Source organism: Durio zibethinus, chromosome 18 (assembly GCF_047325235.1).
Source record: "Durio zibethinus cultivar Kanyao isolate XHJ-2024 chromosome 18, ASM4732523v1, whole genome shotgun sequence".
Lineage (NCBI taxonomy): Eukaryota > Viridiplantae > Streptophyta > Magnoliopsida > Malvales > Malvaceae > Durio > Durio zibethinus.
Window position 1 is genome coordinate 15,088,044 of NC_143179.1, and position 14,959 is coordinate 15,103,002.

The 14,959-nt window shown below is 29.8% G+C and overlaps 1 protein-coding gene across 2 annotated transcripts; it reads right to left on the minus strand.

Annotated features, from left to right (window-relative positions):
* Nucleotides 1-6,614: 6,614 nt before the first annotated feature.
* Nucleotides 6,615-14,050, minus strand: LOC111299713 (14-3-3-like protein B). Of its 2 annotated transcripts, none has more exons than XM_022895098.2 (7): nucleotides 13,892-14,050; nucleotides 13,075-13,381; nucleotides 12,841-12,928; nucleotides 11,556-11,665; nucleotides 11,281-11,429; nucleotides 7,080-7,132; nucleotides 6,615-6,987 (listed from the first exon to the last, which is right to left on the minus strand). In XM_022895098.2, the coding sequence occupies exons 1-7, from the start codon at nucleotides 13,962-13,964 to the stop codon at nucleotides 6,985-6,987; spliced, it is 783 nt and encodes a 260-aa protein (XP_022750833.2). In that variant the 5' UTR covers nucleotides 13,965-14,050; the 3' UTR covers nucleotides 6,615-6,984. The 2 variants fall into 2 exon arrangements, with proteins under 2 accessions (XP_022750833.2, XP_022750831.2); XM_022895096.2 differs by having other exon boundaries at nucleotides 7,080-7,135.
* Nucleotides 14,051-14,959: the final 909 nt, after the last annotated feature.

A 14,959-nucleotide genomic window follows, 5' to 3' on the forward strand; every position in this document is an offset into this window, starting at 1 on the left:
GAAAAAGAAAGGTATGGAGGGTCCGAGGCCTTGGATTGGGTCCAACACCATCTACCTACTATAGATATAGCTCTCAGTAATTTACATTATCAGCAAATTAGTCTTCGCGAGATATTTGAATATTGAGAAAGGAGTTGCAAATTATGCAACAATGTTTTCAGCAAATGAAAGTAGAAAGAGAACATGAGAGTGCCAAAATTAAGGAAGAACGTGCTAGAATGGAGTAAGATCGTGCAAAATTTCAGCAGTTATATGATTGATTTGATCATCTTATGAATTTTGTGTAACAACAATTTTTAGGAACTGATCTTGGTGGTCCATCAACTTAGGTATTATATTTAGTAAATATTTATATTTTTTAATATAAAAAAACTTATAATGAAATGTTTGATATTGTATGGTATTATTCAGTAGGTTTTTTAGCACATTAGTGAACAAGGTGAAAAAATTCCTTCATCAATTGACAGCCTTTAAAATCTATGTAGTCATCAATTTCATACATTTTAATTTTTATTTTTTTAATGTGTTAAAAATATTTGAATGTTATTATACTAATTATTAAACTTTGTATTAATTAGATGCATGTTTGAACGTAAATTAAGTTTATATTAATTTCAATTTTTGAATTTAAGCTAGTTTATGAAAATAATAAATATTAACCGAATTTTTTTATTTAAAAAAATATACATTTCTTAATTTTGTGGCATTTGCATTCAAGAATGTCGGTAAATGAATAATTTAGTGACGTTTGTATAAAAAAATATTATTAAAAGTAGCGGCGCTCTTACTAGAAAATGTTGTTAAAATAGCGACATTTTTTTTTATACAAATACCACCAAAGCAATAGTATTTTTCTCATAAAAATGTCACTAAATTAGTAGCGTCTCAAAAATACAAACACCGCTAATATAGCGACGTTTTCAGATACAAACATCACTAAAGCAACAGTATTTTTCTCATAAAAACGTCACTAAATTAGCGGTATCTCAAAGATACAAACGCCATTAATATAACGATATTTTTATATACAAACACTGTTAATATTGATATGTTTTTATGAAAATGTCACTATTTTTCGTGACATGGGTATAACAGACACTCTGACTAGCGTTTTTCATAAACGCTGTAAATCTTTTAATGGCGTTTATAAATGTTGCTAAACGTTAAAAAAAAAATGTCACTAAAAAACTAAACCTCTGTAGTGTTTCTAATAACATGAGACAGGTGAATGGTTATATAAGTCAAAAGAGACTTTTGACCCTCCAAAATTTTAAGAATAATTAAATTTGTTAAGGAAATTAAATAATTTATAAGCTTTGTTCTTGATATGAATGTATTATATCCAATTAACTTAGTTAAACCAATTAATAATATCTTGAAATCCGAATAGTATATTTGACCAATAAAAAAGTATTATAAAGAGATTTGAATTTTGAATTTTTTGTAATCAACGAAAATTTATTTCCATATAATATTCACTTTTAATTTTATTTTAGATTTTTTCTCTAGTTATAATGTAATTTTTTTTCAACACAAAAGTTAAATTTAAATAACTTTTTAAAAGATTAAAAAAATTATTAACTTCTAATTTCAAAGTTTAATTTTATTCTTTTAATTGTATTTTTTTCTTGTTTTGATAAAAAAATATATTATTTAGCACTTGGTTTATTTGTGTTTTTTAAAAATAAAAAAATCATTCACAATTTTAAGTAAAATGGTTATTTGTTGTTTTATGTTAATTTCTTCATACATTTGTTTATGAATTGATAAAATTTATAAATTTTGTTAATTTTTTTTTTCTTTTGCTCAAGGGAGAAGGAAAAAAGAGGAAATCTTGGCTCGAAATTAAGATCTTTATGTTCTCATACAATCTTCTAGACCAATAGGTGGAGCAGAATTTTGTGAGTTAATTTAGTATATTTTATATATGTATTTATATTGATAATATATATAGTAGTTTACATATAAAGAAAAAAAATTAAAATTGAGTATAATATTAATTAGTCCCCTCAAAATTAAATATCAAGATCTGTCATTAATTCTCGGATGAATAATACACTATATGCTCTTTTATTGTTGCATCTATAATTAGTTTTTTACAAGGGTAATATCTTTTAAAAGTAGTCTAACATCTACCATATATTCTTAATTAATAATTATAATATATAAAAAAATATTTTTTATTGCTGTATCCTATTATATCTATGCCATTAATTTTTAAAAATTATCATATCACGTCATAATTAGTGCCAGTGCTTCATAACATTATTAGTTTTCATTATGCTTCTAGATTTTTGAAGCCAAGTATTTCCATAACAATTTTTTATTGAATGCTGGTTTCATGGATAATCCATGGTTTCATGAATAATATATATATATATATTATTCGCCTATTTTAAAATTTGAAAAATAATTTAATGCTTTCAAATTTTATTTTTCATAGATAATAATTTTAATAAGTTAAATCTTATTTAAATAAAAAATTTTGTCCTCGAAGTCCCACTGCAATGCACAAGTAAAAAAATTAGCTATATTAAAATTGAGTCCAAAATAGTATTGCAGCAATCCATCAATTTGTGCTGCTTATAAATTGATTTCACGTGAAAATCAATTAAGTTGTTTGGACTTTTACAAATGCGCATAGATTTAGATTTTGGATATTGAAAATAAAAAATAAAAAATAAAAAACAAATTAGGTAAAAAAGCAAGACAAGAAAGAATAGAAAAAATTGTAGAAAACACAAAGAAAATATTTGGAACCACCAACCACATCAAAAATTCACTACCTAAAATTTACCAGCAAGAAACAAAAATGCAAGAAAGTTTTCATTTTTCACTCGAAAATTTTTTTAAAAAAATTATAATAAACCACAAAAAATCTGAAAATATTCCTCAAGCAAGTGGATCTAAAAATTTTAAATTTTCTCAAAAAAATTGAAAATTGGGTAGATCTGAACTTTTTTTTTTTAATTTGAAATTTTATTAAAATCCAAAAAAAAATTACAAATTTTTTGAAATTACAAATACATGAAAATTTACCATCATAATTAGATATTATATCATTGAATAATCAAACAAACAAACCAATCAACAAATTTAATATAAAATCGAATTAAATCCATATACTAAAATTTGACCTAAAATTTCAATAAAATCAATAACACCAACAATTAAAAAAAAAAAAAAAAAACACAGATCAAGACCTTTCTTTTTCTGGTATTTTAAAAATTTTAAGAAAAATGGTCCAAAAAATGATATACCTCTATATTAAAAGAAAAAAAAATTAAAACATCAAAATAATAATAACACCAACAATAGAGAACACAAATTTGGATTTTTTTTTCTTAATTTCACAAAACCTTTTCCACAAAAACCAAGTATTTTAACAACTACAAACCAATGCATACAAAAAAAAACAAAACAAAAAAAAAAAAAAGAGACAATACCACTAACGAAGAAGCTTTGTTCATTTTTTATGAAGTAGAAAAAAATAAGAGAAAAAGCAAAGTCAATGGTGGCTATGCCGGGCAGAAAAGAGCAAGGACAAAGAAAGGAAAAGAGGTAGTGACAGATTTGGCATAGGATTTTGATGGAGCCAATTAAAAATATTATTTTTCATTTGAATATTCCATTATATTTATTGAAATGAAAGATACCTGTAAATAATATATTAATTAAAAATAAAGATTTTATAAAATTATAAATTTTATCAATTCATATATCTATTAATTTAATTTTTGTAAATAAATTCTCAACAAGTGTACGTTTTGTAAAAGAAGAATTTTTCATGAATAATTAAGACAAGTTAATTTACATGGCACTATAGCAAAGTTAAAAAGAGTCTCAAATTTTCTATGAAACACATAATTTTTAAGATGATTCATATAAAAACAAGCATATATATACATAAATTTAGAAAAAAAAAATCTTAATATCAATTTTAGCTTAATAGAGGTAGTTGACAATAGAAACCCAAACGATTAAACAAAACCCAATGAAAAGGGTCATAAAGATATAGAATAGAATTAAAATATACGAGAAAAGAAGTTGAGTTGAGAAAGCTAGAAAATCAATTTGGCTTTTCGAAAGTTTACATGATTGTTACTTAACATTTTGTGAAAAAAATTGTTGATTTTAATACTATGTGAATAAGGAATATGGATTTAATAAATAGATAAAAATAATGTAATTTTAACTTATCTCATATTAAAATGCATAAAATTAGGATACAATAAAAATAAATAAATAAATAAAATTAACGAATAACAATTTTAATGCTATGGGAATCCATTTAATTTTAATCAAAATAAATATATATACATTCTAGGAGTTTCAAATTAAAAATTTGGATAGCGGGCAAGGCTCCCCTTAACGCCCACTACCATCTATCATCTGCTGTTGAAAGGAAAAGAGAGAAGGATATGAAGTTTTACATAAAAAGGAAATGACAAGCTAAAAAAATCGTAATTGAAATACCATATTAAAATTGTTTTAAATTTAAAATCACATTACATATTTCGTTATAGTTATTTGATCAATTAACCCTTTTGCAAACTGTGTAACTGACATTCTCGCAAAGAGGTGCACAAATTATTTGTAGTAATGAAATAGAAAAAATCTTGTTTTCTCTATCTCCTATTTCTCTCTCATTCTCTCTTCTATCTTCTTTTCCTCTGTCCTTGTTATTCTAACTCTCATCTTCTATAAAACGAAACAAAAACCAGAGTTAGAAATTTAGGCGTAATTTCTTTTTATAAATTATTATTCTCTGCTCATCAATGGTTTCACTAAAGAAATCATAGTGCAAATAACTCAGCGGGAACTCTATCCTACATTCTTCAATGGCATTTTCAAAATGGATTCCTATTAAGCTTTTGACTACTTTGTAGGTGTATTTATTCATACTCATTCTTGGAGCATCAATGACGATTTCTGATTGAAATTACTAACTTCCATGAAATGCTAAGGGTTAAAAGGCACAAATACTTCAATCCATCGTTTGTAAACATAGAAATACGATAATATTTCAACTAAGGATATAAATGAGACATATGTGTTAATAAATTATTCGAATTTAATTCAAAAAAAATTTAAATTTGATTCAATTATTGTCGAATCGAATTCAAGCAGTGTGAGTTATCAAACGAGTTAAATTCGAATATTTTAATATTTAACTTAAGTAGCTCGTAAATTTAATCGAATTTTTTATTTTTAATATATATTTCTAATATTTTATTATTAATTTATTTTTTTACCCTTAAATATATATAAACATTTTAAAACCCTTAATTCCTAATCTTTTAACACTAAAACTTATAACACATTTGCTTCCACCCTCTCCCCATCCCAGCGGTGCCCCTACATCACTCTCCCGATCCCATCCCAACACCAGCAGCCACTGCTTCCTACCCTCTGCCTTCATCAACAAAGTTTTCTGACCCTCTTGTCAACTGTTTACTGTCGATCCCTAATACCAACAACGACACCTTTTTTTCCCACAACAGTAGAGAAGTTCTCTGGAACTTGAGCAGTAGCGAAGCTCCCTCAAATCAAGACTGAGCAATGAGCACACCGGCATCATAGCTGACAGCGACAAGGGGTGGAAGCTGCAATCAGCAGCAACAGGTGAGTTTGGCAACTGGCAAAGTGAGCAGCGAACCAAAATTTCATGGTTGACACAAGCACGCTCGCTGAGTAATGATTCCATTGTTTGCTATTTGCCTGTTGTAATTACTCCAATATGTGAAGCATGAATTGCTTTTGAAGCTGCCTACACGTCGCATCTGTGAAATGTGAGAAATTCTTTTTTGTTTGTTCTTATAAAAAATAGTTTTATTTCATGTTTATATTTATATTTTCTAGAAAGTGTTTTTTTTCTTTTTAAATTCGACCAAAATCTGTAGTTTTCTCATTTGTATTAGAAATAAGATTTGTAGTTCTTATGTTAACTTGAATAATGATTTATTTGAATATAATCCGAGCAGAAATTGATTGCTTTATGGGCTATGCTTTTGATTGCTTTGAACTTTGTGATTTTGTCTTTCTTTTGCGGATTCAAGTTGGTTTGATTATTGTATTAGATTATTTATTATTTTTATGATATTATTTTAAAATATATCAGATTTAATTGATACAAAAAATTTGTATTTGATCGATCTTAATTCGAGCTTGGACTCAAATACCAATAATCAAACTTAAAACCAAATATGAACTCAAATTTACTTTTTATAGATAAATAAATCTAATCAAATAAATTCAAATAATTTGATTTCGATCATAATTTGAGCTCAAATTAAAAAAAATAAAACTCGATCAAGTTCGAATTAAATATCGAATCACAAGTTTATAATCGAGCTTGAACTTTTCATTATATTATTTTGACTTGACTCGATAAAACTCTAATTTAAACTAAAATTCTTTTTATTACACTTGTACAATTGTTCAATCATAATCATGAATTATTCGAGAAGGCCATCAGTGGACTCCACCACACAACTCTAAATTCTGATTGGTTAATTGTTAGTTCAATTATAGTTCAGCTCCTCTTCAAAGGAATACTACATATTGTCCACAACACAAGACAAACAGAATTTATACTAGCAATGGCAATCATGGAACCGTAAAGCTGAATGTCGTTTAAAGCAATTAGGAAACCGAACAGCAGATTTCCTCCGTCTATTTTGTAGCATTTACACACACACAAAAAAGACAATCAGACCAGAGCAATCCTACTGCCCACGATCCACCCTGGTTTTAAGGAAAAGCTGTGGACTACAAATTGGACCAACCACGTCTAAACATCATGCTATAATAAACCACACCATAACTCGGCACTTCAAGAGGAAGAAAGAAAAACAGTGAATAATCAATGGTGTATATATTTAATCTAACATTGGCTATCAAATACCAGTTCAATTTGCCCAAACTCATGAAGTCCCAAGACAGAAGTTCCCACGAGCACATGTAATATTACAAGCTGTTGTTTCACTGCAGAGTAAAACGAAGGAATATCATGAACAAAAGCCATAGGACATGACAATTGAATAAGTAGCTAAATTAAAAACAACTAATAAGTATACCTCTGCCTCATCTGCCCCACCAACTTTGGCTGTTCCATTGACCCTCTGGGCATCTTCTGTTGCAGTAAGGAGAGAAAAGAAAAAGATTAAAAGGATGATAGCAGTGAGGAATTGAAAACAATAAGATGTAATTCACACGGTATATCTGATTAGATTGCATTATCAATGAACACTAAAAACACTGCTACCATAACTCATAATAGAAGATTTCTGCATCTATGCCTCAAAATAGAGAATATTGCTTCATTTAGATGTGTAACTGGCTGCACTGAACTTTTTACACATGTAGAAGTCTCACCGAAACCTAACTTAACGTTAGATCCTATTAATATTTCTGGATAAATGCATGCATGAAGAAACATTTCAGGGAATAGACTTAATTAGCACTGACATTCATTTCATCCACCAATAACAAAGCTAAGTGTTTTTCTTTGCTCATTTCCAACCAAAATGGTAGAACAGTCATGTACATTTAACAGTCCAACAACAAACAAAATTTATTCTAACAAGATTTTCTATTTATATGATTCGCACTACTGTGATAGTGGATACTTCAATGCTCTAAAAAAAGAAGGTAATCTATATTATAACATATATGATTTAAGTGTCTTACATTTTAACATCCCCAATATAATCACAACATAATGTCCATTAACGCACAGCTTTAATCATTTATTAGTATAAGAATGGGTATAAGAGAGAAAGAGTTTTGGTAGCACTACATACGGTCTCCTGTTAACTAATTCCTGATTCATTCCAACCCTGAATTTTGAACCACCAATTGTCTACACCTACAAATGGAAAAAAACTAATATCCTCTTCCGCATTCTACAATAATGAACTTAAAAATTTTGCAACTATCTTGGCCTGCTTAGAGTTCCAACCTCACCATGTCTACCACAAAGAGTTGATATTTCATTATCGTGTATTCCAAGGAAAAAGAAAATAGAATAATAAGTAGAAACAAAAAGAATAATAATAACATGCCTTGGAATCAGAATACTATCAGCAAAGTCTTGGTAGAAGATTATAAAAAGAAATTAAGTCATTCAAGGTGTACAGTGATCAATAAACCAAATGAAACTCTCATGAACTCTGTACATAAAAGAGGTAAACTTTTTAGTTAGCATACAAGACTTGGGTAACCTCTAAAATAATTTGAAATACGCACACATACTGACATACATCAAAACATATACATATATAATTTATCTATTTATTTATTGTATTGTTGTTTCTATTATTCATTGTTTGTGATTAACACTGATGCTCTATTAGTAAACTGCAATAAAGAGGTTGTGAAAAAATGGAAAATTGAGCTTTCCACTTTTCTGTAAATACTTTTTAGTGCAAGAATACTTTGCAGTTCTAGAAAAATTTACACAAAAATCTACAAACAATTACATTCTAATAATTAACACAAAGAACATAATTATGTACATTGTTTTGGTAGGATAGTTTGTACATATTAGTAGATGATACCAAAAATTCTTATTCTATCTCTCCTACCATTTCGTGTGTGGGAATTGGAGAGTAAGCAAGCTAAGGTACTCAGAAGACTCACATTCAACACTTGAACTCCAACTCAATCACCTCTAGATTCAAGGTAATTCTAGTGAGTAAATGCCACTAAAATTTAGCTTTCCATTTTTCTCAGAAATACTTCATAAAGTATATTTCTACTGCATGAATAGTGCACAAAAATTTACATAAAATCTTTAAATAATTAAATTCTAATAATTATAACAAACAGAACATAATTAAAAAATATTGCTGTTATAGAATCAGTTTGTACATATTAGTCAGTGCCACAAAGATTCTTATACCATCTCTTCTGCCTTTTCATATGTGGCTACCAGAGAGTAAGCAAGTTAAGGTACTTATGAGACTCATATAACACTTGAACTTGACTAAATCAGAGTCAAGTGAAGTTTGAGGTTTATTTTCGAGTATCTAATCAAGTTAAGTTTGAGTGTTTTAATACTCGACTTATGTAGGTTGTGAGTTTAGCTGAGCTTTCATTTTTCTTGTAGTGCATTTACAATATAAATCATCTATAATATGCATAATCAATTAAATATAATATTATTATCTTATATTACAATTTTGCCCTGACTATACAATAATCAAGCCTAATTGAGTAAAATCAAGTAGTACAACTACCTTTTTCAAGTCAAGCTCAAGTCAATTATCTAGTCTTCAGTTGAGCTTAAATTAATGTTTCACACATTATTGACTTGACTCGACTAATTTAAAGCCCAAAAATAAGGTGTTCAAGATTCCCAAATATGGATCTTATCTACTTGATGCATCTATACATAATCAATGTAATTTTGTATGATCTACTTTAAAATTTTGATATTACCCTTTATCATTTTTCCTCTAGCAAGATAAGCTAAACTCTAAACAAATACATATTTACAAACCATAAATTTTGAAGAAAAAAAATCATCTAATGTATCCGGAATCTTAGAGTTTCCCTTAAGCAGCAAGAATTTTTGACATCAAATACTTTAAGGCTAAATGCTCTCATTAGGATACAACTTTAGCAAAATAAAAGGTTACAACCTCGATTATGGCAGCCAAAAAAAAAAAAAAAAGAAAACAAGAATTTGATTGCTTTTTAACATAAAACAATTAGATTTTGGTGTTTGCATATAGATTTCAATGGTATTCATTTCATTTTAGCATACTATAGATAGATACTCTAGTCACCCAAACTGAACCGATTAGAGTTAATATAAGTATTTACCTGACTTACCATAGACCACACTATTTTCGCAATCCTCAAAGTTCAAACGTGGGAATGGAATACAGCTAAGCTTATTCCAAATTATTAAAATCCCATTTGACCAAGTCAAGTTAGTAATTGATATAAGAGGCTTTCCTAATTTATGGGGGAAAGAGACCTTTTATCATTAGAGGACCTGTCCCGCATTGCTTGGTAGAAAAGATGGAAAATATTTATCCAATGGTTAGGTTTCATAACCACTTCCCAACTTTGCATCTTAACATTTGTTAAAAACTGTATCCCTCCTCCTTTCCATCTTCCCAACAGGCAAAAACACTATTCACAAACTTTTTTCCTCTTATTCTTTCTCCTTTCTTTTGGTGCAGTTCCCTTACAAGATTTCCATTCTTTTCTCACCATTCAAATATTGCTCATGGAAACCTTCTCCTTTAACTCAATCATGATATTGCTAATTGGTTCATCAACAATCCAAGGCAAATTTCATTTTATCTTCTCTATCTCTACTAGACCTGAGATCAAATCAAAGAGTTAGGATCTCACATATAAGATCTAAAATTATAAATTGGAATTTTTTTAAGACAAAGTAGTGAACCTGGTGTAAAATTATAAATTAAGTATAAACTCTTAAATTTATTGGTTGATGCAAGATTGAAACTAATGGCATGTGAATCGGAAAACCAAGAAACTAAACTGAAAACTGAGTAATTCAGTTCTGCATAAGATAAGTTTTTCTTCCCAGTCAGTTCGGTCTCAGTTTCTCATTAAAAATTTAAGAGGTCGATGTACCACAACACCTTGACCCTTGATTGAAAGAAATTTGCAAACATTTCATCCTAATTACAATATTTAGCAAACTTGATGTTAGCAAAAAGCAAAGAAACTTACAGAGAAATTAATATCAGTGAAAGCATCATCAGATAACATAAACAACTAAATCGAATAATGTGAATGTACACAGAAACAAGTTTTTGTCAAATAAGTGACATCGTAAAGGTTTTTAAAAGACGGTGTTTTCTAATCCAACCTTTTGATAAAATAAATTAATACAATGTACTAGATTCCAGGGTTTTTTTTACTAGAAAGACTCTAGTTTCAATGATGAAACTAAAAACCTGTTTCAGCAGTGTAGCTCACTCTATCCCACACATGTTTACAAGTGCAATGGAAAGAGTTATCAATTTCGTAGATAGCCTGTAGCTTGGGGCCACCTAATTCACTCTGGATATCTTGACAGATATATCATTGTGTAGCTAGCATGTAGCATGAGGCACCTAATTCATTCTAGGTACCAGTCATAAGCTAGGCCAAACACCCACTAAAAGAGCCAAGAGCTTTTAGCTGGAAAAGAACGAACTGAACCAACAACTAACTAACCCATTACTTGAAAGAAAGTTTTTTAATTTAACCATTTAACTGCATGAAAAGTTCAGAAATAATTATGATAATCACCTCCATCCTCAGGGATGTCAGAAGTCCAAAGGGTAAGGTTGTCCCTGAGAAGCTGCATAATTAAGGTGCTGTCTTTATAAGACTCCTCATTCAGCGTGTCAAGCTCTGCAATAGCTTCATCAAAAGCTTGCTTGGCAAGGTGGCAGGCCCTGATAGAGAAAAATTGAAGAGAAAGAAAGTCATTCATCTCAAAGAAGATGAAAGAGCAAGATACTAAATGAGATGCATCCTATGTAACAACCGATACTAAATGAGATGCATCCTATGCAACAAACCTCTCAGGTGAATTCATAATCTCATAATAGAAGACTGAGAAATTCAAGGCTAAACCCAGTCGGATGGGATGTGTAGTAGGCAACTCAGCCTCTGCAGTAGTGGTAGCTGTCTGCACCAAAAAAAAAAAAAAATCCTGATCTTCAGACCATTTACATAGCATTTAATGACATCAACATTTTACAGCTGAAGAAGACATACTAAGTTCGATCTAATAGTAATACAAGATACTCCCACTTATCCCACTAAAATAAATAAAATAAACTGCATGGTTTGGTTGCCTTCTTGAATTGATTCAATTCCATCTTATATACCGCATAGTCATATTTATTCCACTACAAAATTCAATAAGAGAATAAATAATCTATAGTTTGATTGCCTTCTAAAATAAATAACAAGCCATGAAAAGAGAAGGGAGCGACACATCAGCAGATGGGCCAAACATATTCCTCAGAACATAAAAAAAGGGATACTGTGTGTAGCCATCCATCTTGTTGAGGAGAATAAGTTAATAACAACACCGGATAAACATATATATGCATAAAAGCATATAAGTATTACCTGGAGAAAATATTAAAAAATTAAAAAGAAAAACTCTTTCCACCACATTAAAATGTTTTAAAGCTAGTAAAGAGGTGTCAATCACCTCTTCCTTTTGCCTTCCTCAATCCAAACAAAGCCAGCATCAATAAACAAAGTAAGAACTTCCATAAGCAAAACCATGTCTCAACTGGCTAGGATACGAACATGATGAGTAGGAAATGATCAATCTTAACCAAGTGCAGAACCCAGAAATTCCCATGCTAATGGTTCTCAAGTAATTAAAAGAAACCAAAAAATTTCTATAACTGTTATCAATTCTTAGTTTCCAAGGATATATAAATAACCATCAATTCAAGTTTAAGCTGGATTATAACATTTGGCCAAAATCATTAAAGTTTTTCTAAATTTTTCTTCTACAATACATAAAACATCCATAGAGACAGTCCCCCACTCTTACCAATAAAGCAAAGACTCATGGGCACAATAGGACATCAAAGTTTTCAGATCAAAATTACCATCGATACCAAGTAAAACATACATGATATCCAAAATTTAAGCAACGATACAAAATTTAGTAATCTTACGGTCATGAAGGCTTCCAAATTAAAGAAATTTTCTCGAAAGTTGCTTGTACAACTTGGAGAAAAAAACAAAGGTAAGTACAACACACATGGTCATTATTTGTACTTAATATGTAAAAATGGTTACTAAAATCAGTTTAAAAGTAAACAATTTATTAGATACCTCATATGCTTTCATAGAATGATCAGCAGCCTCTTTTTTCTCATTACCAGCTTTGAATTCAGCAAGATACCGATAATAATCTCCTTTCCTGCGATTCCCAAGGGTAAAAAGTAATAATAATAAAATAAAATAAAAAAATAATAATAATAATAAATCAATCAACCAATCAATCAATAAAAACTAAGTATGCTGCTTGTAAGCAGTCAAAAATGCTGTTTGAATATAACATCATACATCTTATAGAAGAAGACAGTTGATTCAGCCGCAGATGCAGAAGGGATGAGATGTTCATTAATCACTGTCATTATATCATTACAGATGCTTGAAAGTTCAGATTCAACCTTGTGCCTATACTCCTTGATCCGCTTTGCGTTTACCTCATTCCCTTTAGCTTCTTCCTTTTGCTCTATAGAGGAAAGAATCCTCCATGAAGCTCTCCGAGCACCAATCACATTCTTGTACCCAACAGACAGCAAGTTCCGCTCTTCCACTGTCAGTTCAACATCAAGCTTTGCCACATTCTTCATCGCATCCACCATCTCTGTCAAAAATTAAATTTCTTTTAAGAGAGAGATAGATGTAATAAAGCTTTCCATTGCAATGAAGATGGAAAAGACGAAAAATCCCACTAAAATATAGATATTAAATGTTAAAGCATTTCAGAATAAAGGAATTCACCTATCATGACTTTCGATTGGATTTTAATTCTCTAAAATGAAATTATTAGTGAACTTGCAAAATAAGTCGACAACTGCACGCCACTAGCCTTTAAATTCAATCGCACAAATAATACGATTGTCCCAAATTCTATTCAGCACAAAAGAAATAAAACGGCCAATATTGACTCTTCCCTCAACTTTTAAAAAGAAAAACCGTGGATAAATTTACTCAATTATGAGTAAATCTAGTGGACAGTAAAAACAACATCAAGTTCAGCATTTATTTTGATCAAATCACAGCAAGCATAGGAAAACGAAATTATAACTTCGAAAAGAGTGTAAAAAAAAAAAAGAAAAAGAAAGAAAGAAATGTATAAAAAAAGGGATATTACCATCGTAGCGCTCAGCCTGTTCAGCGAGCTTCGCGACGTAGACGAAATTCTGACGGTCTTTAGAAGAAGCCATAGCTGATCTGTCCACAAATAGAAAACCAATTATTTAGGTTTTTATAGTGAGAGGATTTTGCCGTGTCGCAAATCTAAGAACTTGGCAATAGGAGAGAGATTCTCCCCCCTTTATTTATTGTTTACTTTTCTCTCTCTTTCTTTTTTTTTTTGTTGTTTCTTTTCTTTTATTTTATCCGTTAGATTTTCAGTTAAAACTTTATTTAGTGTTAGATGGTTGACAGGTAATTATTGCGGCTCTAAGCTTTTTTTTTATTTTATTATTTTTATTTATTGAATTTTTTAAAATTTATTTAATTTAAAAAAATATAAATCTAATTTATTTTTGAACTCCAGTCTAATTTCCCATAATATTAATTTATCTGCCCCATTACAAGGAGTATAGATGTTGCAAATAAGACGCTCAAATTCCCGAATCCACCTGCCTTTAATTGCCATAAATCCGCTATTTGGTATTGTTCGCACCGCCACAAAGCTTCCTTTATCTCACACTATTAACAGACCCCCAAAGTTAACCATCGACAAGGAAAATACCCAATTGAAATTCAGATTGCCCCCAGGAACCATTATCTGAGATCCCTCTATGATTTCCCTCATCATTTTTTGAATAATCACCATATCAACTCTGTGAGTTACTAATAGTTTCTTCAAAATCCCTATATTTGATCCACTACCCAATCCTCTAAATATTCAAGCAAAGAATTCTCATTCTACCATTTTATGCCCACGCCTAAATTATAAAATTAACAACAGGAGCACTTGCCTCTTTATCCCATCCTCGTTTAACCTTTAATCCCTTGACCCGAGCTCTTTGAGTCGCTCCACCACTACTTCATCTTCACAATTTCTCGAAAAGCCGAGGCATTTGCCTAGCTCCCATGCTTCTTCTGCTTCTCTCGTGATCACTTTCTGTCTATTCAAGAAGTCCCCATCAGATAAGGATTCACTTGCAAATATTTCCTCCAGGCTCTTATCAATTTTACCTTAGGTTTTTTT